The 25153-nt window shown below is 55.4% G+C and overlaps 2 protein-coding genes across 4 annotated transcripts; one reads left to right on the forward strand and one right to left on the reverse strand.

Moving 5' to 3' along the window:
- IL27RA (interleukin 27 receptor subunit alpha) lies at positions 1-19958 on the forward strand. The gene is given in 15 exon segments (XM_043586793.1): positions 1-208; positions 635-752; positions 4175-4332; positions 4423-4580; positions 6382-6541; positions 6652-6716; positions 9998-10181; positions 10287-10475; positions 12334-12435; positions 12511-12669; positions 14894-15019; positions 15388-15481; positions 15671-15764; positions 15893-16054; positions 16057-19958. Coding segments are annotated over 15 exon segments (1887 nt in total). The 5' UTR covers positions 1-114; the 3' UTR covers positions 16081-19958.
- On the reverse strand, positions 16743-25153 carry PALM3 (paralemmin 3). 3 transcript variants are annotated; one of them, XM_043586792.1, is made up of 8 exons: positions 24930-25153; positions 22402-22450; positions 21291-21371; positions 20580-20722; positions 20355-20439; positions 18835-18880; positions 17573-18718; positions 16743-17479 (listed from the first exon to the last, which is right to left on the reverse strand). In XM_043586792.1, exons 1-8 carry the CDS (start codon positions 24968-24970, stop codon positions 16983-16985), a joined length of 2088 nt encoding a protein of 695 aa, XP_043442727.1. In that variant the 5' UTR covers positions 24971-25153; the 3' UTR covers positions 16743-16982. The 3 variants fall into 3 exon arrangements, with proteins under 3 accessions (XP_043442727.1, XP_043442726.1, XP_043442725.1); XM_043586791.1 differs by having other exon boundaries at positions 16743-17504; positions 17535-18718; positions 24930-25152; XM_043586790.1 differs by having other exon boundaries at positions 16743-18718; positions 24930-25152.

The raw sequence follows: 25153 nt of genomic DNA on the forward strand, positions 1-25153 counted from the left end.
GCGCTTCCCGTGGCCGCCTGGGTGCCGGACCCGGAGAGCGAGGCGAGCGGCGCTGCCGCGCCGGGCAGGGCCGGGCAGGGCCGGCCGGACTCGGGGCGCGGTAGGGGGAGCGCCATGCGAGGGGCCCGGGCCTCTCCCTTCCGGCCGCGGCCGGAGCTGGTGCTGCTGCCTCTGTTGTCGCTGCTGTGCCACCGGAGTCGACCCCAGGGTGAGTTCTGGAGCGAGCTCGTGTCGGGCGCTCTGGCGCCGCGCTCGCCTCGGGGGCGCAAAGCCTCCGGGTGCACCGCAAGTTTGCGGAACGACCGCCGCCTCTCTGCACCTCCTGGGGCGGGGACCGCGCCAAGAGGGCAGCTGGGGAACGGGGGTCGGCAGCGAGGTGGGAGCCCGAGGCCCGGGGGTGGGGTGGAGGCTCTTGGGGTGGCAACAGGATGTGGCTGGCAGAGGGAGTGGAGTAGTTATGCCCAAAGCCTGGGGAGGGGTATCCAGCGCCCCCTTCCTACTGCTCGCCTCCGGCAGGGACCCTGGATCGCCCTCCCCAGTTGGCAGAAGTCCGGGGGAAGTTCAGGTTCTGGGATGTGCAGGCGGCTGGGAGAATTGACCCTCTTCCCTGGGACCCTCCCACCTCCCTCTCCAGGAAGTCCCGGGCCACTGCAGTGCTATGGAGTTGGACCCTTGGGCGACTTGAACTGCTCGTGGGGACCTCTTGGGGATCTGGCAGCCCCCTCCACGCTGCACCTCCAGAGCCAGAAGTAGTGAGTACAACCGGCTGACGTGGGGAAACTGAGGCTTTGGAAGGGTGGCCAGTCAGGTCCCAGCATACTCAGTTGAGAGGACCCCTCCCCCCCCCACTCTCAAGCCCTTTCTTTGATCCAGGTTGTGCATTTCCTTGCTGTGTGACCCTAAAGCAGTCACTTTCCCTCTCTGAGCCTCTCTTTCCTCCCTCACCAAATGGCCAGAATAAAGGGACCTGCCTCCCAGCTTTGGCTTTGAGGGTTCAACGAGTTAGGCACTGGCCAAGAGAAGTTGCTTAATAATTAGAAGCTGGCTTTTATTGCTGTGTGACCTTAGGCAAGTAGCTTAACTTCTCTGAGCGTGTAAAAAGGATCTGGTCTGGTGCTGGGGACGCAGCAGTGAAAGAGGCCGACCGACAGCCTGGACCTCGTGGAAGTCACAGTTGAAGGGGGGAGACCTGGGTTGCTTCATGATGAATCACACCTGCAAACTCCAATTCATGTCGAATTTGGCTAAGTGAGGGAGGCGTGAAAGGGGCATGGAAAGGTGGGAACCACTGGTCGGGGAGGGGCTGTTGCCTTTAAAAAAAAAATTTTTTTTTCAACGTTTATTTATTTTGGGGACAGAGAGAGACAGAGCATGAACGGGGGAGGGGCAGAGAGAGAGGGAGACACAGAATCGGAAGCAGGCTCCAGGCTCTGAGCCATCAGCCCAGAGCCCGACGCGGGGCTCGAACCCACGGGCCGCGAGATCGTGACCTGGCTGAAGTCGGACGCTTAACCGACTGCGCCACCCAGGCGCCCCTCTCAGCCATTTTTAAGTGTTCGGTGGCATTCGGTACATTCACATCGTTGGGCAGCGGTCCCCACCGTTCCTTTCCAGAGGGGCCTAGGTTTAAGCCCCCTCGGTTTAAGAGGGGGCAGTCGGAGAAGGTCCCCCCTTTTTTAAGGAGGCGAAATTCACATAACACAAAGTTAACCATTTCAAAGCGAACAATCCAGTGGCGTTCGGTACATTCACAGTGTTGTGCAACCACCTTCTCTACTTCCAGAACACTCTCATCACCCCAAAAGGAAGTTCCATCCCACGAACAGTCTGCTCCCTATCGTGCTCCCCACCGGTCCCCGTCACCGCCATCCCGCTTTCTGTCTCTGTGGGTTTACCGGTTCTGAACATTTCATATAAAAGGAATTATACACTATGTGGCCTTTTGTGTGTGGCTTCTTTTACTTAGCATGTTGTTGTTGTTGTTGTTGTTGTTTTTAAGTTTGTTCATTTTTGAGAGAGAGGGAGAGAGACAGAGTGCCAGCAGGGGAGGGGCAGAGAGAGAAGGAGACTCAGAATCCGAAGCAGGCTCCAGGCTCCGAGCTGTCCGCCCAGAACCTGATGTCCGGCTCGAACTCATGACCTGAGCCGAAGTCAGAGGCTTAACCGACCGAGCCACCCAGGCGCCCCTCACTTAGCGGGTTTTGAGGTTCATCCACGTTGTAGCATGAGTCAGAACACCGTTCCTTTTTATGGCTGAATAATATTCCACTGTAAGGATTGACCACATTTTGTGTATCCACTCATCTGTTTGGTTTTTTTTTTAAGCTTATTATTTATTTTGAGAGAGAGAGAGTGAGTGGGACAGGGGCAGAGAGAGACGGAGAGAGACAATCCCCAATAGGCTCTGCACTGTCAGTGCAGAGCGTGGTTCGGGGCTCAACCCCACAAACTGTGAGATCATGACCTGAGCCAAAATCAAGAGTCGCCACCCAGGCGCCCCTCCATTCATCTGTTGATGGCCATTTAGTTTGTTTCCACCTTTTGGGAACTGTGACTAGCACCGTTAGGAACATACACCTACAAGCGTTTGAGTCCCTGTGTTCCATTCTTTTGGGTCCGTGCATAGGGGTGGAGTTGCCGGGTCGCACAGCAATTCTGGGTTTAACTGAGAAACGGCCCAACTGTTTTCTGCAGCAGCTGCAACATTTTCCATTCCCGTAGGAGGGCCTACGGTTCCTCGGCATCTTCACGAGCGCCTGTGTTTTTGTTGTTGTTGCTGTTTTATGAAGGCCTCGTCTTTGCATCTTTGCAACCTCATCCTTCAGGATATCCCCAGCGCCGCTCTCTGTCACCCACCTCTGACCTGTCAGCGAGCCTTGCCGGCTCCACCTTCTCCAGTATCCAGAATCTGGCACTTTCTCCTTCCCCAGCACCCACCCTGGTCTAGTCCCCGTCCTGGCCAGCAGAGCCCGGACCACGCAGTCCCCACCTCCTTCCTGGGCTCCGGTTTGCGCCCTCCCGGCGTGTTCTCCGCCACAGCAGCCAGAGGGCGCCCGTGGACACCTGAGTCAGGGCGCATCTGTCCGCCTCCCTCGTTGCACCCCGGCCACGCGGGCTTCCTTGCCGTTCCTCAAACACACCGGTCAGTTGACCTCGAGGCCTTTGCACCGACTGCCGCTTCTTCCTAAAAAACGCTTCCCCTCCCCCGCCCACCACCACCCTGTACTGCACGGCCCCGCCCTCATATCCTCCGGGCCTTTGTTCAAAGGTCTCCACCTCTGAGCGAGGCTCCTGACCACCCTGCTTAAAATAGCACTGTCTTTCCTCACCACATCACCGCACTGTATCCTCTCCACCCTGATGATTGTTCTGTGTATCGCGTATAACCGCCATCGATTATATATTTATGTGTTTCTCGTTGGCCTCCCCCCCACTGGAGGAGCAGCTCTAGAGAGCCGGGTCCTGGCCTGCTCTGGTCCCAGTCCTGTCCCCAGCTCCTACAGCAGGGCCTGGCACAATATGGATTTGCTGACTGTATCGTTGCATAAGTGTAAATGTGCCCGCCTGGAAGTAGGTGCTCAATAAATGCAACGAGCAATGCTCACGTGGCTTGTGGCGGGCACCCACTGCTGTTTTGGTTTGTTGTTTTTTTTTTAAGCTTATTTATTTATTTGGAGAGAGAAAGAGACAGCTCGAGCAGGGGAGGGGCAGAGAAAGGGGGGGAGAGAGAATCCCAGGCAGGCTCCACCCTATCAAGTGCAGAGCCCAGTGCCGGGCTCGGACTCAGGAACCGTGAGATCATGACCTGAGCAGGATCCAAGAGTCCACGCTTAACCGACTGAGCCACCCAGGTGCACCCCCCCCCCCCCCCCCGCCAATGCTGTTCTAAACGTTCCATGTATTACCACGTGGTTTATGTTCTAAACGTCCGTGGTAATACATTCCACGTCTTCCCTCATTGATTCCCCTCGGTCTTCCGCCCTTCGGCAGGCGCTTCTGTCACCCTCATTTTGTAGATGAGGAAACTGAGGCACAGAGAAGTGAAGCCATTTGCTCAAGGTCACACAGCCCTGAAGCAGCAAAGCTGGGATTTGAACCCAGGCAGAGCAGTTATCATGATGGCTTTGGCCCCAACCCAATCTATACCCCCCTACCCCCACATCTCTCCTCACAGCCATCCCAACAGAACGTGGACTGTGACAGTGCCCACTGGGCAGAGCTGGGTGACCATTCCGCGGGAACAGCTTACCATGTCTGATGAACTGCTTGTCTGGGGTACTGAGGCCGGCCAGCCTCTCTGGCCCCCAGTCTTCGTGAACCTGGAAACCCGAAGTAACAGGGGGGATGGGGGGGGGGCGTGCTGTGGGGGGGGGGTGGTCCTGGAGACCCCGGCTAAATACGTTCCGGCCTCTCCTTCCTCAGTGAAGCCGGATGCCCCCCGGCTCTACCCTGACGTCGACTTTTCAGAGGATGACCCCTTGGAGGCCACTGTCCATTGGGCCCCGCCGGTGTGGCCACCCCACAAGGTCCTGGTCTGCCAGTTCTACTATCAAAGATGCCAGGGGACTGCCTGGACTCTGGTGAGTGTCAGGGGCCCCTCTTCCCCCACCCTACTCCAGGCAAGGTCCAAGGCATCATCCCCAAATCAGAGACCCAGCCCAGAACCCGTTCCTCACTTGTTCCTGGAGTCTGTCCCCATCTCACACAAAAGGCCTGTATGTTGCATCTTGTTCAGCTAAAAAAAATCACACCCCGCCCCACCAAATAATCTCAAATTTCATGCAGTCCCAATCCAAACTCCACTTGGGAATTTTGAGAAACTCAGTAAACTTCCTCCAGCCTTTTTGTGAATGCAAAGAAGCCCTCTGATAGCTTACATTAACCTTAAAATAACAGAAGACATTTAGAAAGTGCCTGCTGTGTGCCAGGCACTATTCTAGGCTCTTTATTGAACCCTTACAAGAACTCTTTGAGGTAGATGCCTGTTTTTTAATGTTTATTTATTTTTTAACAGTTTTTTTTTAATTTTTTTTTCAACGTTTATTTATTTTTGGGACAGAGAGAGACAGAACATGAACGGGGGAGGGGCAGAGAGAGAGGGAGACACAGAATCGGAAATAGGCTCCAGGCTCTGAGACATCAGCCCAGAGCCTGACGCGGGGCTCGAACTCACGGACCGCGAGATTGTGACCTGGCTGAAGTCGGACGCTTAACCGACTGCGCCACCCAGGCGCCCCAATGTTTATTTATTTTTGAGGTGGGGGGGAGGGCCAGAGAGAGAGGGAGACACAGAATCCGAAGCAGACTCCAGGCTCTGAGCTGTCAGCACAGAGCCCGATGCAGGGCCAGAACTCACGGACCGCGAGATCATGACCTGAGCTGAAGTCGGACACTTAACCGACGGAGCCACCCAGGCGCCCCGAGGTAGATGCCTTTTATACCTACTCGCTTTACAGATGAGGAGCAAGGCTTGGTTTAAATAAACACTAAAAAATAATTAATAAAGGCAGCTGACATTTCTGAGCACCTGCTGGGCATCATCAGGTCCCAGGCTAATTGCACAGATTATCTTGATGAGTCCCTCCCAACTTTCCTTTATAGCAGATGCTTTTACGATATCTGTTTCACAGTCGGGGAAGCCAACCTCAGAGAAGTTAAGCACCTTACCAAGCTCGCACAGCAAGAAAATGGAAGAGAACCCTAGAGCGAGGAGACCCCCAGAAGGAGTTGGGGGACCCGCCCATGCACTTTGTACAAACACAGAAGTTGCCAGGATCATTTCCTCTCATATCTCATTGGCCAGGACACGGTCACATGGTCCCACCTGATTGTAAGGGAGGCTGGGAAATGTAGTCCTCAGTCTTGACAGCCATGTTCCCCGCTGATACTCAGGGCTTCTATTTCCAAAGGAAAAAGGGGAGAATGGATATTGGGGATCACCAGTTGTCTCAGGCGCCTCATGCAAAACATTGCAATATTGAAGAAAGTTGTCATTGTGATTATGCATGCGATTCAGAGCAATGCTGAGAGGCAGACTTTGGAATCTGACTGCCTGGGTATGACTCTCATCTCCAGCGCCCACCTGCTTTGTGACCTTGGGCAAGGCACTTCCCCCTCTCCAGGGCCTCAGTTTTCCTCAACTGTAAAAGGGGAGAATAACAGAGTTTACTCCTACCTACTGCTGTACATGAGCCATAGAGTGGCCAATTTGTCTCCTCTTTTTGCTGGGGATTGTCCCAATGTCAAACCCAAAAGGCCTGGGTCCTGGGAGTCCCCTTGGTCGTGTGTAAAGCAGAGGGCAGTTGGACCCTGCGGAGATACCAGGTCAGATGCTCGCAACTCCGCCCTCGGCTTCACTGCTCTTCCCTGTCTCTCCGCCAGCTGGAGCCAGAAGTGAAGTCCATACCCCTGACCCCCATTGAGATCCAGGACCTGGAGCTAGCCACTGGCTATCAGGTGTACGGCCGCTGCCGAATGGAGAACGAAGAGGGTCTGTGGGGCCACCGGAGCCCCGTTCTGTCCTTCCAGACGCCGCCCTCTGGTGAGGCTCTCCAGGCTTGCCCGACACCCTCGTCTCCCCTCCCGGAAGTCTGTACCACCGTGCCTCTCTCACTTGTACCCCCCTTTCCTCCTCCTTGGCAACTCCAAAAGACGTATGGATATCGGGGAATGTCTGCGGGACAGCGGGCACACAGGAAGCCCTGCTTCTGTGGAAGGTGAGCTGTGGGGCTCCGTCCCATTTCCCCGCGCATGTCAGGAAGCCCCAAATAACAACCACGTGGACAAGACAGAGGTGACGATGCTGATGCTGCCTCTTTGAGGTGACCCCAAGGCTTTGTGGTGGGGGGGGGAGAGGGATGCTCAGAGAGGTCCTGGCTTAGGGCAAGCCTCCCCCAACGTCAGCTACTTCTAGGAGGTCTGAGCTGAGACATGAAGATGGGTGCAGGCCGGGGGGGGGGGGGGGAACAGCAGGTGCAAAGGTTTGAAAGCAAGAGTAGGCTCAGCTCCATAAAATACAGCACAGTGCGCCAGGGCTCCGGTGCTAGTATGGAAGTGGCGTTAGGAGAGGACAGAAACCCATCCCCACTGCTCCCAATCTGTTGAGCACCTACAATGTTCCAGGCGTCGCTAGGCCCTGGCTCACAGTAAATATGGCAGAGGAACAAAACAGCAGGGCCCATAACCCTCTTAGGCCACATGGTCTAATATTAATTTTTTTTAATTTTTTTTTTTTTTTTTTGAGAGAGACAGCACGATCCGAATAGGGGCAGAGAGAGAGAGACAGAGACAGAGACAGAGGATCTGAAGAGTGCTCCACGCCGACAGCAGCAAGCATGATGCGGTGCTTAAACTCACAAATGTGAGATCATGACCTGAGGCAAAATTAGATGCTTAATTGACTGAGCCACCCAGGTGTCCCTAATATTAATTTTTAATACATTATTTTATTTTATATTAAATTTTAAAATGTTTATTTTTGAGAGAGAGAGAGAGAGAGAGAGAGACAGCATGAGCAGGAGAGGGGAAGAAAGAGAGGGAGACACAGAATCTGAAGTAGGTTCCAGGCTCTGAGCTGTCAGCACAGAATGCGACGTGGGGCTTAAAGTCACAAACCATGAGATCATGACCTGAGCTGAAGTCAGAAGCTTAACCAACTGAGCCACCCAGGCACCCCTATAGTCATGTTTTAAAAAAATATGATAAAGACTTCTGATTGTAACATTCAGTAGAAAGTGAAGGGGAGGGGCCCCTGCGTGGCTCAGTTGGTTAAACGTCTGGCTTCAGCTCAGGTCATGATCTTGTGGTTCATGGGTTTGAGCCTTCATTGGGCTCTCTGCTGTCAGTGCAGAGCTTGCTTTGGATCCTCTGTCTCCCTCTCTCTCTCAAAAATAAATAAACACAAGAACGAAAGAAAGAAAGAAAGAAAGAAAGAAAGAAAGAAAGAAAGAAAGAAAGAAAGAGAAAGAAAAGAAAGGAGGAAGGAAGGAAAAGAAAGAAAAGAAAAGAAAGAAAGGGAGAGAGAGGGAGGGAGGGAAAGAAAAAGAAGGGAAGGGAAGGGAAGGAAGGGGGAGGAAGGGAGGGAAGAAGAAAATGAAGGGGAAATAAGGTAGCTACATGACGGCAACAATTCAGTTCACCAATATGATATGAGTACTAAAACTATATGTACCTAATAATATGGCTTTAAAATACATATAGCAAAAATTGACAGAACAACAAGGAGAAATATATGAATCCACAACCATTGTGGGAGAGTTTAACACACTCCTATCAGTAATTTCATAATAGATGAAAAACAAGTCAAGATCTAGAATATCTGAGCATGTGATTAGCAAACAACCTAATAGACTCACATAGGAAATGTCAGAACATGCCTTTCTTCCATGTACAATTAAGACATTTACCAAAATCAACTGCATACCAGGCCATAGAGCCAGTTTCCAGGAGCTTCAAAGGGGTGAGGTGATGAAGGGCACATTAAAGAATGCTCTAATTAGAACACAGACTGTACTGGGAATTGATAATAAAAAACTGCCTAGAAATCCCCATATTCTGAATATTTAAAAGTTCAGTGAGCATTCACACCAGGCCCCCCAAAGGTTTTGTCTTTATACATCAAAAGGAGGGGCGCCTGGGTGGCTCAGTCGGTTAAGCGTCCGACTTCAGCTCAGGTCACGATCTCGCGGTCCGTGGGTTCGAGCCCCGCGTCAGGCTCTGGGCTGATGGCTCGGAGGCTGGAGCCTGCTTCCGATTCTGTGTCTCCCTCTCTCTCTGCCCCTCCCCCATTCAAGCTCTGTCTCTCTCTGTCTCAAAAATAAATAAACGTTAAAAAACATTTAAAACAAACAAACAAACAAAAGGAGTTTGCTTCTAGGGGCACCTGGGTGGCTCAGTTGGCTAAGCGTCCGACTTCAGCCCAGGTCATGATCTCATGGTTTGTGGGTTCAGCCCCGAGTCAGGCTCTGGGCTGACAGCTTGGAGCCTAGAGCTTGCTTCGGATTCTGTGTGCGTGTGTCTCTCTCTCTGCCCCTCCCCTGCTCTCTCTCTCTCTCTCTCTCTCTCTCTCTTTCTCTCTCAAAAGTAAATAAGCATCTTTTTAAAGAAGGAGTTTCGTTGTAGGATCAGTTAACATTATTAGGTAGGCTTTTCATCTACGAAAGTGTCCAGTGGGGATGGCATTCTAAAGCCACAATGGTCAAGGGGCAGTTTTTTGTTTCCAGGACAGTGTTACATCCCTGGCTCTTGCCCATCAAATACCAAGCACATTTCGGCTCAGGTCATGATCTCACAGTTTGTGGGGTCGAGCCCCATGTGGGGCTCTTCGCTGACAGAGTGGAACCCGCTTGGGATTCTCACGCTCTCTCTCTCTCTTTCTCTCTCTGCCCCTCCCCCACTCACATGCACATGCACCCTCTCAAAACAAAGAAACAAACATAAAAAACAATACCAGTCATTGAGGCAACCAAAAATGCTCACCAACTTCCCCAGAGCGACGATCCTGGAGGCTGCGGTCCTCTTTGCTCCACATTCCCTCCCCTATGTACAACAGCGGGGATTTTTAAATCCCGAAGAGCCACGCAGGACACAGATTACGATGAAAGAGTAAGGCAGGGCCATACAAGTGCAGGGGCAGATCCTGTCTGTCCTTAAAATCTTGAAATTTTGTTTGTCATGGGTTGTTTGGCCTTCATTGTGATGGAGTAGAATAGAATTTTTCTTGATTGCTGGGTTTTCCCTATCTTCCCCTTCAACTTTTGCACCCGAGGCAAGCGCCTCACCCCCAACTTCACCCTAGTTGGGGCCCTGGAACTGTATTCTAATTTCACCTGTGCCACAGAGCCCCCTAGAGGCTCCGTTGCATCGTCCGTAACACGTAACACGGAGCCGGCAGAAATAGTCCACGGGCTGCTTTGTCAGGCGGACCTCACGGAGACCCACAGCGTGTGCCTGGCAAATGGGAGATAGTAACTAACACCTTTTTCCTGTCGGCCTTCAGGCCCCGGGCCACTGCGTGCGGATGAGCTATAAAGTCTGGTTCCAGATTAAAGGTCAGGAGCTGATCCGGAAGACGGCTGCCTGCTGCAACTTCTCCATCCCCAGCCAGGCGGGGTGGGTTGGGCTGTCCGCCGTCAATGCCACGAGCTGGAAGCCTCTCACGAACCTTTCTTTGGCCTGCTTGGGTAAGAGGCTCTGGATCTGCCCCGCCCCTGCCCCGCCCCCGCCCCGCCCCCGAGAGGGAGGCGGGGCCTCCTAGCGTCGACCAATGAGACTCCTCCCCCGCCCAGGTCCAAGTGCTGCCCCCCATGGCGTGGTGGTCAGAAGCGTGGCCGGGAGCCCGGAACTGCTGGTGACTTGGCAGCGGGGGTCTGGGGAGTTGCAGGAGCACGTGGTGGACTGGGCCCGGGACGGGGATCCCCTGGACGCCCTCAACTGGATCCGGCTTCCCCCTGAGAACCTCAGAGCGCTATTGCCAGGTGAGGCCCGGGGACCCCGGGGTTCCCGTCTCAGCGCTTGCATAGCGGACTGATGAGTGGGCCTGCAGGAGAGAATGTTACGTTTAGTCTCGTTAATTCATGCATGCGGTATTCACCGACCGCTCACTGTGGGCCAGGCCGTGTGCGGGACACTGGTGTGCAGTGAGAGCCGCGGATGTCTGTTGGCGTTTACCGTAAGCATTAAATGATTCAAACTGCCTTATAAAGTAGGCCTCTGTTATTATCGTGCCCGAGGTATAGGTGAAGAAAAAGGCCCAGGGAGGTTAAGCAACTTGCCCGGGACCACACGGCAAATAGGGTAGAACCAGGAGTTGAACCACATTATCAGGCCCCTGAAGCCAAACCCTGAGCCGTCACACTACCCTCCCTCTCGGCAACATCCCCATCGTCATGGAGCTGACTTTCTTATGGGTGAGCAGCCAATGAAACAAACAAACAACAAAACAAATACTCCGGCAGTGTCATTGGGGGGGGAAATAAAACATGGTAAAGGGGAGGAGGGAGCACCGCTATTTTAGAAAGAAAGGTTAGAAAAGGCCTTTGTGGAAAAGCCACATTTGAACCGACACCCGAAGGAGGTGAGAGAGGGAGCTGTGAGGACGTCTGAGGGAAAAGCAAGAGGGAACAGACAGCGCAAGGGCCCAGAGGCAGGAATGTGCCTGATAGGTTAGAAGAACAGCCAGGAGGCCGGTGTGGCAGGAATAGAATGCATGAGGGGAGAGAGGGGGAGGAGGTGAGGGCAGGGAGGTGACAGGCAAATTGTGCAAAGCCTGGTGGGTTACAAGGACTTGGGTTTATCCCGAGTGAGGTAGGAGCCATGGAGAGTTCTGAGCAAGAATGGATATGCCCTGACTCGGTTGCTCACAGGTGCCCTTTGGCTGCTCTTGGGGGGAGTGGACTGGGAAGGGGTGAGGGCTGGACCACGTGGGACCTGAGGAAGGGGGGAGAAGCAGGCAGGTTCTGACTGGGGAGTCCTGGGCAGAATTTTGGGGATCCACCTGGATATGTTTTGTTGGAGATGTTCATCCAAATGGAGCTGTCCATGGGGCTGTTGGATACTCAGGTCTGGGGCTTGCTATGAGTTCTGGGCTGGGATGTGGTGCTGGGGAGCCCATCCTTGGTGTAAAGGACTTGGGAGAGCATGAGAGGGAGGCATTGAGTGAAAAATTTAGGAAGGACAGAGTCCCGAGGACCATAGCATGTATGGAGAAAAGAGGAGGAGCCCCGATTTTGGAAAATCCCCATCTGGGGAAGGCCATGCAGCAGCCGTAGGCTTTGAGAAGGGACCTCAGGAGCCTCACCTACCATGATGGGTGGCGTCAGAGCCACCCCACCCGTAGTCCGGTGTTTTGACCGTCTGCCAGCCTCCGGCACCTGCATTTCCTTTGCCCTGAAGCCTTTTTCTGGTCCCTGAAGCATTTTGCCTGCCTAAGCAGCCGGCTGGAAGTGCTTGGGAATTAAGTCCCATCAGATGCAGCCCTCCACTGATTACTGGTAAGGGTTGGTGGATACATACCCCAGCTTCCTCCCTCCGTGGGTGGGTTGGCTCTCAGGCATGTGCTCTCTGCTGCCTCCCAGAGGTCGCCGGCGGGATTGAATTTCCATTGCCGTCATTGGGAAATTGTTCTCGTCATTTACTGGAGGGCTGCCTCTCTTTCCCCATTTCACTTCCCAGCCGCCCTGGTGGTGTTCTGTGGGGTTACCACCCAGGAAAATTACTTTTACCCAAATATTTCTCTCAGCATGTCCTTCAGGAGACCCAAATGAAGACGCCTACTGGGTAGGGACTGAATAGGGGAGGGGGCGCCAACTCTGTCTTTGTCCCTCCACCCACCAGGGGAGTTTGAAGGAGGGGTCCCCTACCGAATCACAGTGACAGCAGTCTCTCCTTGCGGCTTGGCCCCTGCCCCCTCAGTCTGGAGGTTCACAGAGGAACTAGGTAAGTGGTGGGGCTGGAGAATGGTGGAACCCTCTAGAACCGTGACAGACCTTGACCCCCTGGCTTCCTCCCCAGTGCCCTTAGCAGGACCAACACTTTGGCGACTCCAGGACACCCCGCCAGGAACCCCCGCCATAGCATGGGGAGAGGTCCCAAGGCGCCAACTTCGGGGCCATCTCACCCACTACACCTTGTGCACACAGAGCGGGACCGGGCCTTCTGTCTGCATGAATGGTGAGCTTCACTGCCCCTGTCCCCTGCTCCTAGCCCCCACAAGACCCACCCATCAGTCTACCCAACTCTTGTCCCCAGATTGGCCCCTTGGTTCCCTCTCAGCCCCTGGGAAAATAACAGGGTGTCCTCAGCTCCCTAGTGGACAATAATCCTGTGGCTATCAATATAACGAACTGCCATTTGGCCATTAAAAATGAAGACTTTGATCTATATTTATTGACATTGAGAGATGCCTGTCATGTTTTATTAAGCGAAAAAGATAAAAAGATGACAAAACTCCAAGAGATGGTTCCATTTCTGTAAAGGAAACCCAGCACTGAGCAAAGCAGAGGTGCAAATATGGAAAGAAATTGTGCACCATGTCAACAGGATCACAGGGTTATGTGTGATTTTTATTTCAAGTATGTATCCATCGTTAGATTAAAAAAATTTGTTTTAATTTTAGAGAGAGGGTGAAGACAGAGGGGTAAAGGGAGAGAGAGAGAGAGAGAGAGAGAGAGAGAGAGAGAGAGAGAGAGAGAATCTTAAGCAGGCTCTGTGCTCAGTGCAGAGCCCGACGTGGGTTTCAATCCCATGACCTTGGGATCGTGACCTGGACTGAAATCAAGAGTCAGATGCTAAACCGACTGAACCACCCAGGCACCCCTTACATGTTTATATTTATATGTTATTAAATATATACACATGTATGTATTATGATTATTTTTAAAAGAGGACCATGTACTGGGGCACCTGGGTGGCTCAGTTGGTTAAGCATCTGACTTCAGCTCAGGTCACGATCTCGTGGTTCATGAGTTCAAACCCTGCATTGAACTTTCTGGTGCCAGTGCAGAGCTCGCTTTGGATCCTCTGTCTCCCTCTTTCTCTGCCCCTCCCCTGCTCATGCTCTCTCTCAAACATAAATAAACATTTAAAAAAAGGGCGGGGCGCCTGGGTGGCTCAGTCAGTTAAATGGCTGACTTTTGATTTCCGCTCACGTCATGATCTCATGGTCCTGAGTTCGAGCCCCGCATCGGGTTTTGTGCTCACAGTGTGGAGCCTGCTTCGGACCCTCTGTCTCCCTCTTTCGGCCCCTCCCCGGCTCATTCTCTCCCTCTCTCCCCTTCTCAAAAATAAATCGATGTTAAATCGTAAAAAATAAAACAAAATAAAATAAAATACCATGTTACAGACTATAGTTGGGCCCCTGAATCTCTTATGACTGTGATATTTTGCAACTTTATTTTTTTCACCTGCTGATTTAGCTTAGACATTTTCTATGGCAATATATCTGGGTCCGTGCTCATGTCTCCTATTAGCCTGTAACAAACCAAAAAGCTACTTCCTCTTTTAGCTTAAAAACAAAAAAGACAATTTAGTTAAAAAAAAAAAAAAAGGTAGACAAATATAGCTCTGGGAGGTGCACGTCTTCCCCTTATCTGGGGAGAATCTGTATTCACTGGGTCAGTGTGCAGGTGAGGAATATGATGCTCATTCATTCTTCTAGTTATTCAAATGTATGTCATTTTTGAGGGCTTTCTGTGTGCCAGGCACTGATCTAGGTGCTGGGAATATGGCCCTTGTAGAGCTTTCTTTTTTCTTTCTTTCTTTTTTTTTTTTTTTAAGTTTACTTATTTATTTTGGGTGCCTGGGCGGCTCATTCGGTTTAAGCATCCGACTTTGGCCCAGGTCGTGAACTCGCGGTTCATGAGTTCGAGCCCCGCATCGGGCTCTGTGCTGATGGCTCGGAGACTGAAGCCTGCTTCAGATTCTGTGTCTCCCTCTCTCTCTGCCACTCCCCCACTCATGCTCTGTCTCTCTCAAAAATGAATAAATATTAAATTTTTTTAATAAATAAAAATAAAGTTTACTTATTTATTTTGAGAGAGAGAGAGAACGAGCACAGAGGAGGGGCAGAGAGAGAGAGAGAGAGAGAATGAATCCCAAGCAGGCTCTGCACTGTCAGTGTGGAGCCCAGCACGGGGTTTGATCTCAGGAACCATGAGACTGTGACCTGAGCTGAAACCAAGAGCTGGACACTTAACTGGCTGAGCCACCCAGGCTCCTTGTGGAGCCAACTTCCCTGTGGTCAGGGAGGACCTCACTGAGGAGGTGAAATTTGAGCAAAGAAGGCTGGAGTCATGTGGGTATCTGGGGAGAGTGTTGCAGACATAGAGAAAGCACATGCAAAGGCCCTGAGGTAGGACTTGACTGCCTCCCCAACCTCTCTGGGTGTGTCCTTCAGTGAGTGGCAGCGCCCGGAACATCACCCTGCCTGACCTTCCCTGGGGTCCTTGTGAGCTGTGGATGACCGCATCCACCATCGCAGGACAGGGCCCACCCGGTCCCAGCCTCCGGCTTCACCTACCAGGTAGAGGGGCTGCGGTTGGGACTACCACAGGAGGGGGCCTGCTCCATTTCAAGGAGATAGGGGTTTCCGAGAGCGAGCAACCTTTTGACTTGGGGGTGGTTACTGATGATGCCTCAGGGGCATTCTGATCCTGCAGAGTACTCTGGATTATCAGGCAGTGTGTCTGACCCTTTCACCCATCCCTGATGACTGTTTTGTTCACAACCCTCCCTCCCACCCCAAGATGTCCCCTACCCTTAGCCCTTACCCGCTCCTAAGCCCCGCCCATTTACCTGCCTCCCGCACCCAAGCCCTGCCCCGTCCGTGATCCATACCTGATCCCTCCCCCATCCCTGGTGTCTAAATGTTCTTCTGTCCCTCGGCCTCAGATAACACCCTGAAGTGGAAAGTTCTGCCAGGTGTCTTTCTCCTGTGGGGCTTGCTGCTGATGGGCTGTGGTATGAGCCTAGCCACCTCTGGAAGGTGAGGCTGTCGGCCAGGTGGGTCTCTGCACAGGTGGGGAGGGCAGCCGGACCCCAGCTAAGCTTTGCGGCGGGGTGGGGGGAGCCGATGGTGAGGGGACACTCAGGGCTCTGTGACGCTCCCGGACTCTGCAACCTGGGCCTGGGTATCAGGTCACCTAGATTCCCTGCCCTCTTACCTGCTTGCCAGGTGCCTCCACCTTCGGCACAAGGTACTGCCCCGCTGGGTCTGGGAGAAGGTTCCTGATCCTGCCAATAGCAATTCTGGCCAGCCTCACATGGAGGTGAGCAAAAAGGCGGGCTCACCTGGGCCCTCTGGGAGGGTGGCGGGTGCTGGGAGAGTGGGGAGCGGGTGGGAACAGGGCGGGGAGAATGGGGGGGGGGGCAGTATCTCAGTCTCGTTTCTTCCCAGGAGATGCCTCAGGCTCAGCCCCTCGGGGACTTCCCCATCCTGAAAGTGGAGGAGATGGAACCACTCCCGGTTGCGGAGCCCCCCCAGGCCTCCACCCGGCTTGACTCTGGGTATGAGAAGCACTTCCTGCCCACCCCTGAGGAGCTAGGCCTTCTGGGCCCGCCCCCAGGCCCCAAGTTCTGGCCTGAACCCACCACAAGCCAGGAGACGGCCGCTCATTTGACGGATGAAGACACTGAGGATCAGGGAGGCTGAGTCACTTGCCTGAGGACACCCAGCCAAGGACCCCTACAGCGAAGGGCCTGGCCCTACGGGGGCACATACGGTTGGATGAGGGAGCAAAGGAAAACGTATGATGTCGAGAGTGGCAGCCGCCTCCCCAGGTCCGTCCCGTCCCGCTGCTGTAACAGAACTGGAGCCCGGCGTCCCCAGCCTCCCTCGCAGCTCGGTGCAGCCACGGACCAAGTTCTCGTCCACGGAACGGGAGCGGCAGTGCCGCGTGCCGACGCCCAGACTGTTCTCTTCCCTTTCCCGTGAGCTGGAACATCAACAGTGCCCGTGATCCCGCTTTAACCACACCGAAGGGGAAGGTGAGGCAAGTAGGGGAAAGAAACCTGAGTCCCCAAGTGACCGCATGAATCAGAGCCACCCGGAGAAATAAACTTTTATGTTTTTATAGCTAAGGTAGCTTGGGAACTTGCCACAGGAGCCGCGTATATCCTCACACTGGCTCAGTCTTTGATCCTAGCAGAGTGAGGCCTTGGACTTCCCACCAGGGGACGGCGAGGTGGTTCCATGCGCACACACACACACACACACACACACACACACACACACACACACCCGACTGTCCGAATGCTTTAACGTTTTTATTTTCAAGTATAAAGGCTTTGTCGTAGAAGGGAGCCAGGGTCACAGGCAGTGGGCGAGGGGTCCGGAAGCCCAGGTGGAGGTGGACGAGCGGGCCAGCTGGCTCCCAGGTGCCACAGCCGGTCCCGTGGTGCCCTGTCTGTGCCCGGGACCCGCTGCTGGATGCCAAGAGGCCGAGGTAGCTGTGAGAGGAGCCGGGCGTGGGGTGGAGGGTGTGGGCTCACATGACCACACAACACTGGCACGTCTTTTGCTTAGGGCCACTTGCCTCTTCACCCTCGGGAGGGGCAGGTGGCTCGGGCTGCCGGGCAGGTGCATAGGTGGGCACGGGGCGGGCACTAGGGTTGGCCCTGGGCCCTTCCACCTGAAGCAGTGGCTGGCACTCGGCAGGCTGCTCTGGAGCTGGGGTCTCTGCCAGGAGGGGGGTGGTGGCGTCTCCTGAGGGGCCCTGGCCCTCAGCAGGGGTTTGGGGCCTTACAGATTCTTCCTCCAGGGAGCCTTCCTGCTTCTCCTGGGGCTGTGGTCCTTCCTCTTCCGGCCTTGACTCTTCCTTGGCCCCCAAGGAAGCCCCTGCCTCACTCACCTCCTCTGCCTGACATTCCTTTCCTCCTCCGGACTCTCTCTGCTCTTCTGGACTCAGATCTTCTTCAACCACGTCAGTCTTCTCTGCCCCCAGTGGCGCCTCCCCTCCTCTCTCTGCCTCCGATGGCGCCTCACCTCCTTCCTCAGCTCCCAATAGTGCCTCACCTGTTCTCTCTGCCACCAGTGGTGCCTCCCCTCCTGTTCTCTCTGCCTCCGATGGCGCCTCACCTCCTCCTTTCTCTGCCTCCAGTGATTTCTCGCCTTCCTCTCCCTCTGTCACCAATGGTTCTTCAGTCGCCTCTAGTTTTTCTTCATCTTCTTTCTGTTCTACTCGCAATGGCCCCTCACCTCTTTCCCTCTCTGCCCTCAAAGGTCCCTCAACTGCCTTTCTTGCGGCTGACGGTGGTTCCTCAACTGCTTTCCTCTCTGGCCTCAGCTCTTCCTCCCCTCCTCCCCTCTCTGGCTCCAAAGAGCCCTTGCTTCCCCCCCTCTCCCCCACCAGAGACACGTCTGCCCCTGCCTCTTCCTCAGTCCCCTTCTTTCCTTCGCCCACTGACTCCACCGGTTCCTCTGCTTGGCTCCTTCCCGCCCCCGAGGCATCCTCCCCTGCCCCCCTCTCCACCCCCAGTGGACTCTCAGGCCCTCCCCCGCTTCCCCGTGCCCTTGGCCCTTCCAACCCCTCCAAGACCAGCTCCTCCCCCAGCTCCTCCCACTCTTCGCTGAGGGTCACCCTCTCCACCCAAATGAAGGACCCCTCCTCTCCTCCAGAGCCCCCTGGCCCATCACCGTCAGAGCTGCCCCTGGGGACGCCGCCTTCTCCAGGAGCTGCTCCCTCTAGCCTCACCTGGAGCCTCGGGGAGCTGGTCTGTGCGGCCTTCTGGCCCCTGCCCCCCTCCCCTGTGGCCTCGGAGTCGCTGCTCTCCGGCCCTCCCACCCCCTCCCAGACCACCTCCACGATGCCCCTGTCCTCCTTCACCCAGGACGGGGGCTCTGGGCAGGCAGCTTCCTGCCTGTCCCCAATGGCCTCCAGCACCATTTCCTCTACCTTAGCCTCCAGCTCTGGGCCCGTGGCCTCCGTGGCACAGTCCTCTGTGGCCCTCAGCCCCTCCCATACCACCTCCACCACGCCCCCTCCTTTGGCCTCACCCACGCCCCCCTCAGATGCTGCCAGCCCCTGACTCGGCCCCTGTTCTGCAGCGGGGCTGGGTCCAGGGCAGGGGCCGTTGGCTTCTGAGGAGGCCCCTGCTGCCCCAGGGAACAGCCTCAGGGTGGGTGGAACCCTGACAGCCTCATCTCTGGGCTCAGAGGGGGACTCTGGGGAGGTGTCCACTGGTCCAGCTGGAAGGGAGGCTCTCCTGCTCAGATCAGTGTGGCCTTGGGGAGTAAGGGGAGGAAAGGAGAGGAGACAGGGGGCAACAGAGTGAGATCCTGGCCCCCCAGATTCAGGCCCCTCTTCGTGGGACCCCCAGACCTGGGGCCCAAACACCCACCTGTGGGACCTGCCTCCACGGTAGGCTGGGAGAGAGGTCGATGACCCTGCAGGGGTAACAGAGACAAGGTGAGGCCAGCCAGCGTCTCCACCTCCAACCTCCCTGCGTGCTGGTTCGCTCCCCAACCCGGACACCCTCGATGGCTCCTCCATCAAGTTCAGGACCACACCCTCCTCAGCCTTCCTCACCTGTCTTACCGCTCTCTGCTCAAGTGCCCCCCACACAGTAGGTGCTTAATCAATACTGTGTTCATGGGCCAACAGCTCTGTATTAGGAACCTATTCCGTCAGCTACTGAGATGGCTGTGGACAAGGGACACTTACTTAAGCCTTTTGCTATTGGAACTTACGTTCTAGGGGGTGGGGTATAAACATAAACACAAATGAATCTGTAATGTCAGGAGTGAGAAAGACTACGGCAGGAAAAAACAAAAAGCAGGACGAGGGGCTACAGAGAGCCTGGGAGGTGGTGGGGTGCCTCCTTTATGTAGAAGATGCAGGAGGGCCTCTAGGAGGAAGTGACGTTGAGCAGAGACCTGAAGCGTGAGAGGAGCTGGCCTCGAGGCTCAAGAGGTAGATACAGCCATTCCAGGCAGAGGGGAGAGCAAGTGCAAAAGGCCTGGGGCTGCAATGAGCTGACAAGGTCAAGGACTAGAAAAGAGGGTCAGCGTTGCTGTAGTAGAGTGAGGGAAAGGGCAAGAGTATGAAAATGGGCTCAGAGAAGCAGGGGGTGGGGGCAGCCTGCTCGGTCAACCCCCAGGGATCTCCGCCTCACAGTTCCCTGTAAGATAAGAATCTTCTTTCCAGCCTCCAGGCTTTCGTGTGGGCTGTTTCCTCTGCCTGGAATTCTCTTTCCCCTCTTGCCTGGTCCCCAGCAGACTCCATACAGATGCCACGGCCTCCAGGAAGCCTTCCTGGGTCACTCGGGTGATTCCTCCGTGCTCCTCCCATGCCCAGGGCTCCCCTGTCACAGGCTCTTGGATAGTGGGCTCCTCTCTGGCAAGAAACTCCTGGCCTATACTAAAAACCCAACAAACTCTTCCCAGACCCATTAACAGGTCTCTTGGCCCTCTGCCCTGCCAGAGCCACCTGGGAATCTTAATAAAGGTGCTACCAAAACAGAAACCCGTGTGGATGCCTCAGATCACAAGAGCATCTCCTGGTGACCCATTCCTCCCTTTGAAAAGAACAAATTCCACGAGCACTGCACCCCCCCCCCCCATTTTCCCACCACATTCCTCATTCTGGCATTAGCAGTCCCACAACAAAACTTCCCCAGGCCTGTTCCTAGGATCATGTCCACCCCCCCCCCCCCACCTCTTCCACGTGTGTGCGGTCATTCCTCTCATTTTAGACATAGGGAAACTGAGGCCTGAACAACGAAAGCGACTTGCCCGAGACCACAGAGCAGAGAAACAGCAGAGGACTTAGAGGTTAAACCGCACTTGGAGAAGGCCCGCTTTGGTCCCTGCTGGCTGCACCTCGCCCCCTCCCATTTGCTCCCCCGCCCCCGGTTCTCACCTGTCTGCGCCAGGTGGGCCTGCCGGGGGACTTGTGCTGGGCACCTGTGGATGCACTTTGCAACAGCTGCAGCTGGGATTGGAGTCTGAGGGAGAGAGGAGGCTGCTGGGAGCCGGGCCCCCAGGCTCAACGCCAAGGCCCCCTCAATGTGCCACTTCCCCGGTGTGGACCTGGGGCCCTGGCCTAGCCAGGCCGGCAAAGCCAGCAGGCAGGGGCCCAACTCACGTGAACAAGCTGTCTTCCAAGTTGCGGATTCGGGCCTGAGCCTGGCCCTCAGGTGACTGGGGGTCTTTAGAGGTGGAGTCCTCCTGCTGCTCCGGCTCCTCAGCTGCCCCGTCCATGAGCCAACGCTCCCGGAGAGACTTCCTCTGGGCACGGGAGGGGAGCTCTGGCTGTGCATACTGGCTACCCCACCCCATGGAGGGCTCCCTCCTAATCCCCGAGCTGGGAAGATTTCTTATTGTCCAAAACCACCCGAACGGCACAGACATCTCTCCTTCAGGTGAGGATATGATCCCCCCCTCAACACTGCGAGGTGGGACAGACACCCCAATACCAGCCTAGAGCTCTCCCAGGCTAGAACAAAACACCCCTCATCTCCCCACCCCTTCCAGAATGGGACAGGCACTCCCAGAGATGAAATCAACGTCTCTATGGGCCCCTCCCTACCCCAAAGCTGGGCAAACACCTTCGCTGTCCCCATACTCTTCCCAAAGGTGGTACAAAAGTCCCCATCATTATCACCACCCCCACCCCCACCCCCCGCTCTCCCAAGCAGAGGAAAAACGCCCGCCTAAGCTGGAACCAATACCCCCTGCTGCCCCCATCCAAACTGGACAGAGCCTTCCATGATCCCCCAGACCGACTCTCATTGATACCCCCACTTCGTTGCCCAGGCTTGACAGGAGCCCCCGCCCGCCCCCCCCCCCCCCCAACCTTGAGCCGCTCCACGCGGAGTTTCTCCTCTTCCAGCTCCCGGCGCGCGGCGCGGATCTCCTCCTGCAGCCGCCGCTTCTCCTGCGCACAGAGGACCCGGAGCTGCCCGCGGGCCGGGCGGGGCCGCCACCTCCCCTTCCGCCTGCCCTCCTCCTCGGGGCTCCCGGGACTCCCGGGGCTGCGAACGGGGCGGGGCGGCGGAGCGCACGTCGGGGGCCCCGGCGGGGAGGGGGCTGCGGAGGCGCTGACTCAGCAGCGGGTGGGGGCGGGGCGGCGGGGGCGGGGCCGGCCGCGCCCGCGATGCTGCGGAGGCCTTGCCGGCGCCGAATGGGGCCGGGGGGGGGGGGGGGGGGGGGGGTCTGTGGAAGGGGGTGGGGCCTTGGGATGGAGATCCCAAAGGGAGACCGAGCTGTGGGGGGGGTCCGAGATCCGGGGTCACGAGAGGCGATTCAGAGATAATGGGGGTCTAGATATCAGAGGAAGGGGGTGATGAGATGGGGGGGCGCGGAGAGACTGGGGCGTAGAGATGAGGTCCAGAGAGATGAAGGGGCAGAAGTCGAGAGCAGAGAGAGGGGACTTGGTGAGATAGGGGTTCAGAGGGAGGGGGTACAGATCTGAGGGTCAGGAGGATGGGGGTTTAGAGAGGCCAGGGTGTTGAGATGGGATCCAGAAAGATGGGGGTGCAGGAGTGGGGGAGCAGAGAGATAGGGGTTAGTGAGATGGGGGTTCATAAAGATGGGGTTCAGACATGAGGTGTTTGAGAAACCGAGGTTCAAGAATGGAGCATCGGATGTGGATTCTGGGAGTGTGGGGTGCACAGCCTCACCATTCTGGGGGTGGTGGCGACCAGATAGAGGAACTGGGGAGCAGAGGGGCCTGAGGATTTAGGTGGGGCGCTCCAAGGCAGGGCTGGAGCTGAGGGTGCTGCCCACCCCCCCCCCCCTCACTTCACAGGTTTAGGCCTGCTTCCCTGGATGAGAGAGGCGAGGAAGAAACCTGGGGAATGGCTAGGAGCGCCCAGGATGCGGGGAAGGAGGGGAGGGGTGGTGGAGGGGGGCGCCAGAATTGGGGGTGGGGGTGTGGGGTGGGGAAGGAGGGGTAACTCACTTACAGCAATGACCTCTAGCCGCTGCCGGTAGAGGGAGCTCTCGGCCATGGGCCTGTGAGAAGAGGGCAGAGACTGGGGAGGGCGGTCTTCCCAGGTCCCCACCCCTCGACAGGCCACCTCCTGAATGCCCCTTTCTGGGTCAAGATCCCTGAGCTGCTTGGAAACCAACTAAAGCCCAGCATTTTCCTCTATTTCCCCTCTACAACTGAAAGGAGTTGGAGTAGAGGGCAGGGGGTCCTATGAGGGGGAGAGAGCAGAGACGCTGACAAGCTGAGCTAAAGCCCTTCCTAGGCTTGACATCACCTCTCTGAGCCTCAGTTTCCTCATCTGTAAAATGGGTCAGAATAGCTTGATCCTCACCTTATAGAGAGGTGCCCTTGCAAGGAAGTCTCCATGCAGGGGGAAAAAAAAATGGACATAGCGTTCCTAAAACAGTAGCATCATTTGTTATCATTCATGACTTTAATAATTCCCATGATTAATAATGTTTATGGTTATTTATAAGGAGCATTTCCAGGCTGGCCCTCAGATACTCTCAAATCCTGCCAGGCCCCTAACATGCTGTGTGTCTCTTTCCAATTCTATACCCTCTCTGGACCTCAGCTCCTACCCAGGATACCTTAAGCACCAGGGGTTGAGGGAGTCTGGGGAGAGAAGCGTCCATCCCACCATGGACGCATGCTATCCCCATGGTAACTATGGAGCTACCTGCCAAATCCCCTCCCTGGGAGCAAATGTTACCAGGACATGTAGCCTAGCGCTGGACTCTGAGCTGGGAGGAGACAGAAGGGTCTTGCTGTTTAAGGTTTAACCTGAGATGCCGCCATTGTTGATTTCCTTGCAGCACCCCAGGATCCCCGATTTCCAGCTCCAGAGCTGCCCCTTCTGTGCTTCCCTGGAAGCAAGAGGCTGACTGTGGTACTTCAGGACACTTAGGGGACAGATGTTGTTACGTTAACTTGTCATCGCAGATGTGCGTTGAGTACCCCCTACCTGCAGGCGTTTCATAGGCCAGTATCTAGAAGGATGCCTCTATTTGTCTGTTGTCCCTGACACTTAGCCCAGGGAGGGCACAGGGCAAGCCCTCAAACATTTATTAATTTGAGCACTAACTCTATTGGGTGAGCATTAGCCTCATTGCCCAAACTCTGCCGGGGCCTCCCAGATCTTCCCTGGCCACACCATAAAGACATAATAGTGCGGATACTTAGCCCTTACTATCTATAGTGCTCTAAGTGCTCGACAGGGCTTCCGCCAGGCCCTCCCAGCCACCCCCGCCTCTCCCTCCCTGCCCTGATCTTGAGACACTGTCGTCCACTCTTTGCTGAGTTGATATTCTGACAATAAAATCAGCCAACCATTAGCCAGCGCATACCACGTTCCAGGTGCTGTTACATGCTATGCCTGTAGGAACTCATTTAATCCTTCCAAAGATCCTGGGAGGCAAGTAGTACGACTGTCCCTATTTTATGGATGGGGAAACTGAGGCTCCAAGAAGTGGTGAAAAGACTTGTCTAAGGTCGCTGAGTCAGGATCAGAACTCAGGGCTCTCAGGCCTCAAATACTGGGAACGCTGCGGGGGAAGAGGGGGAGTCCAGGCATCCTTGTCTTGGCAGCCAGGAGGCCAGAGATCAGCCTGGGGGTTCCCGATTTCACTCGGGGCAGGGGGCTGAAGTCATGCTTTGCAGGGTATCCCAAAGGGAGCCCAGACCCCCTACTAATAGGTTTGCCCTTGGGGGAGGGCTGACATCCTCCCTCTGCTGTCCCATTCCCAAGATGTAATCTCCTTGCCTCTTCCTTGTTGGGGGGGAGGGGGGGTGATCAGGTTCCCGTTGCTAGGCAACCAGGTTTGTAGTTGGTGAATAATGCATCAGGGGACCCAAAAGAGTGAGGAACCAAATTGGGGTCCCTGGGGGGAAACTCTTTTCCAGAACTCTTTACAAACCTCTGGAGCCCCTCCACCCTCTTACTTTAAAAGGCCCTCAAACCTTGAATGTTAAAACCCTCAGCACACCCCATTTGATATTGTTTATCTCCAACTCTACAAGAACAGGGTTCGTGGCTATGGCCTGTTGTCACCAGGAGCAATGGGTGGCCCTTTCATTAAGCCGGTGATGGTTGCAATTTTGCCATCACCTTTCCCAGTTGGGCAGCTGTTAACTTTCTCTGTTGTATCTCAAGCATTTCTTCCTACCCTGGCAGCTGAGGGGTGTTTCAAGAGGCAAAACATGGGAGTGAGGAACCCTGGCATTTCCTGGCCCCCCAGTCCTAGCCCCACCCCCCAGCCTGGACTTTGAGCTTGAAGACTGCCAGTGGAAAAATCCCGGAAAAAAGAAAGTGGAGGTCCACATCTCCAACCCGACTCTGGGGAGAGGGATCCGAAGAGCCTGCGGGGTTGCCTGCTGACCTCTCTCCGCTCCCCCTGGTCCCCTTAGGAGAGGCCAGCTGGGGCTCTCACCCCGTGGAAAGGCCAGTGACCCTCCCAGGCCCTGCGCACCCGCCCCCCCTCCCCCCCGACCCAGGACACTTACGTGGGTGTGGCCGGAGACCACATCTGGCTCTGCAGGGCCATCTCTGCCCGGAAGCCCACCTTCGTTTGGGTCTCCAAGATCAGGACCCCCCACCCGTTTGCTTGAAGGTGCCCTGGAGACTGTGACTTGGCTGGCGCGAAGGGGGGGGGGGGCTGCAGGCGGGCACCGGGAGAGCTGGTCCAGCTGGTTTGGGTCAGGAGGCAGGAGGCAAACGGGGCGAGGGG

The sequence above is a fragment of the Prionailurus bengalensis genome, chromosome A2, assembly GCF_016509475.1.
Source record: "Prionailurus bengalensis isolate Pbe53 chromosome A2, Fcat_Pben_1.1_paternal_pri, whole genome shotgun sequence".
Classification (NCBI taxonomy): domain Eukaryota; kingdom Metazoa; phylum Chordata; class Mammalia; order Carnivora; family Felidae; genus Prionailurus; species Prionailurus bengalensis.

Coding starts and splice junctions, on each gene's coding strand:
- PALM3 (XM_043586790.1), bottom strand. CDS start 24,970: ATGGCCCTGCAGAGCCAGATGTGGTCTCCGGCCACACCCAC. Junction 22,451..24,929: donor TGGTCTCCGGCCACACCCAC/GTAAGTGTCCTG, acceptor CTCTTCTCACAG/GCCCATGGCCGAGAGCTCCC. Junction 20,723..21,290: donor TCCGCGTGGAGCGGCTCAAG/GTTGGGGGGGGG, acceptor TCCCGTGCCCAG/AGGAAGTCTCTCCGGGAGCG.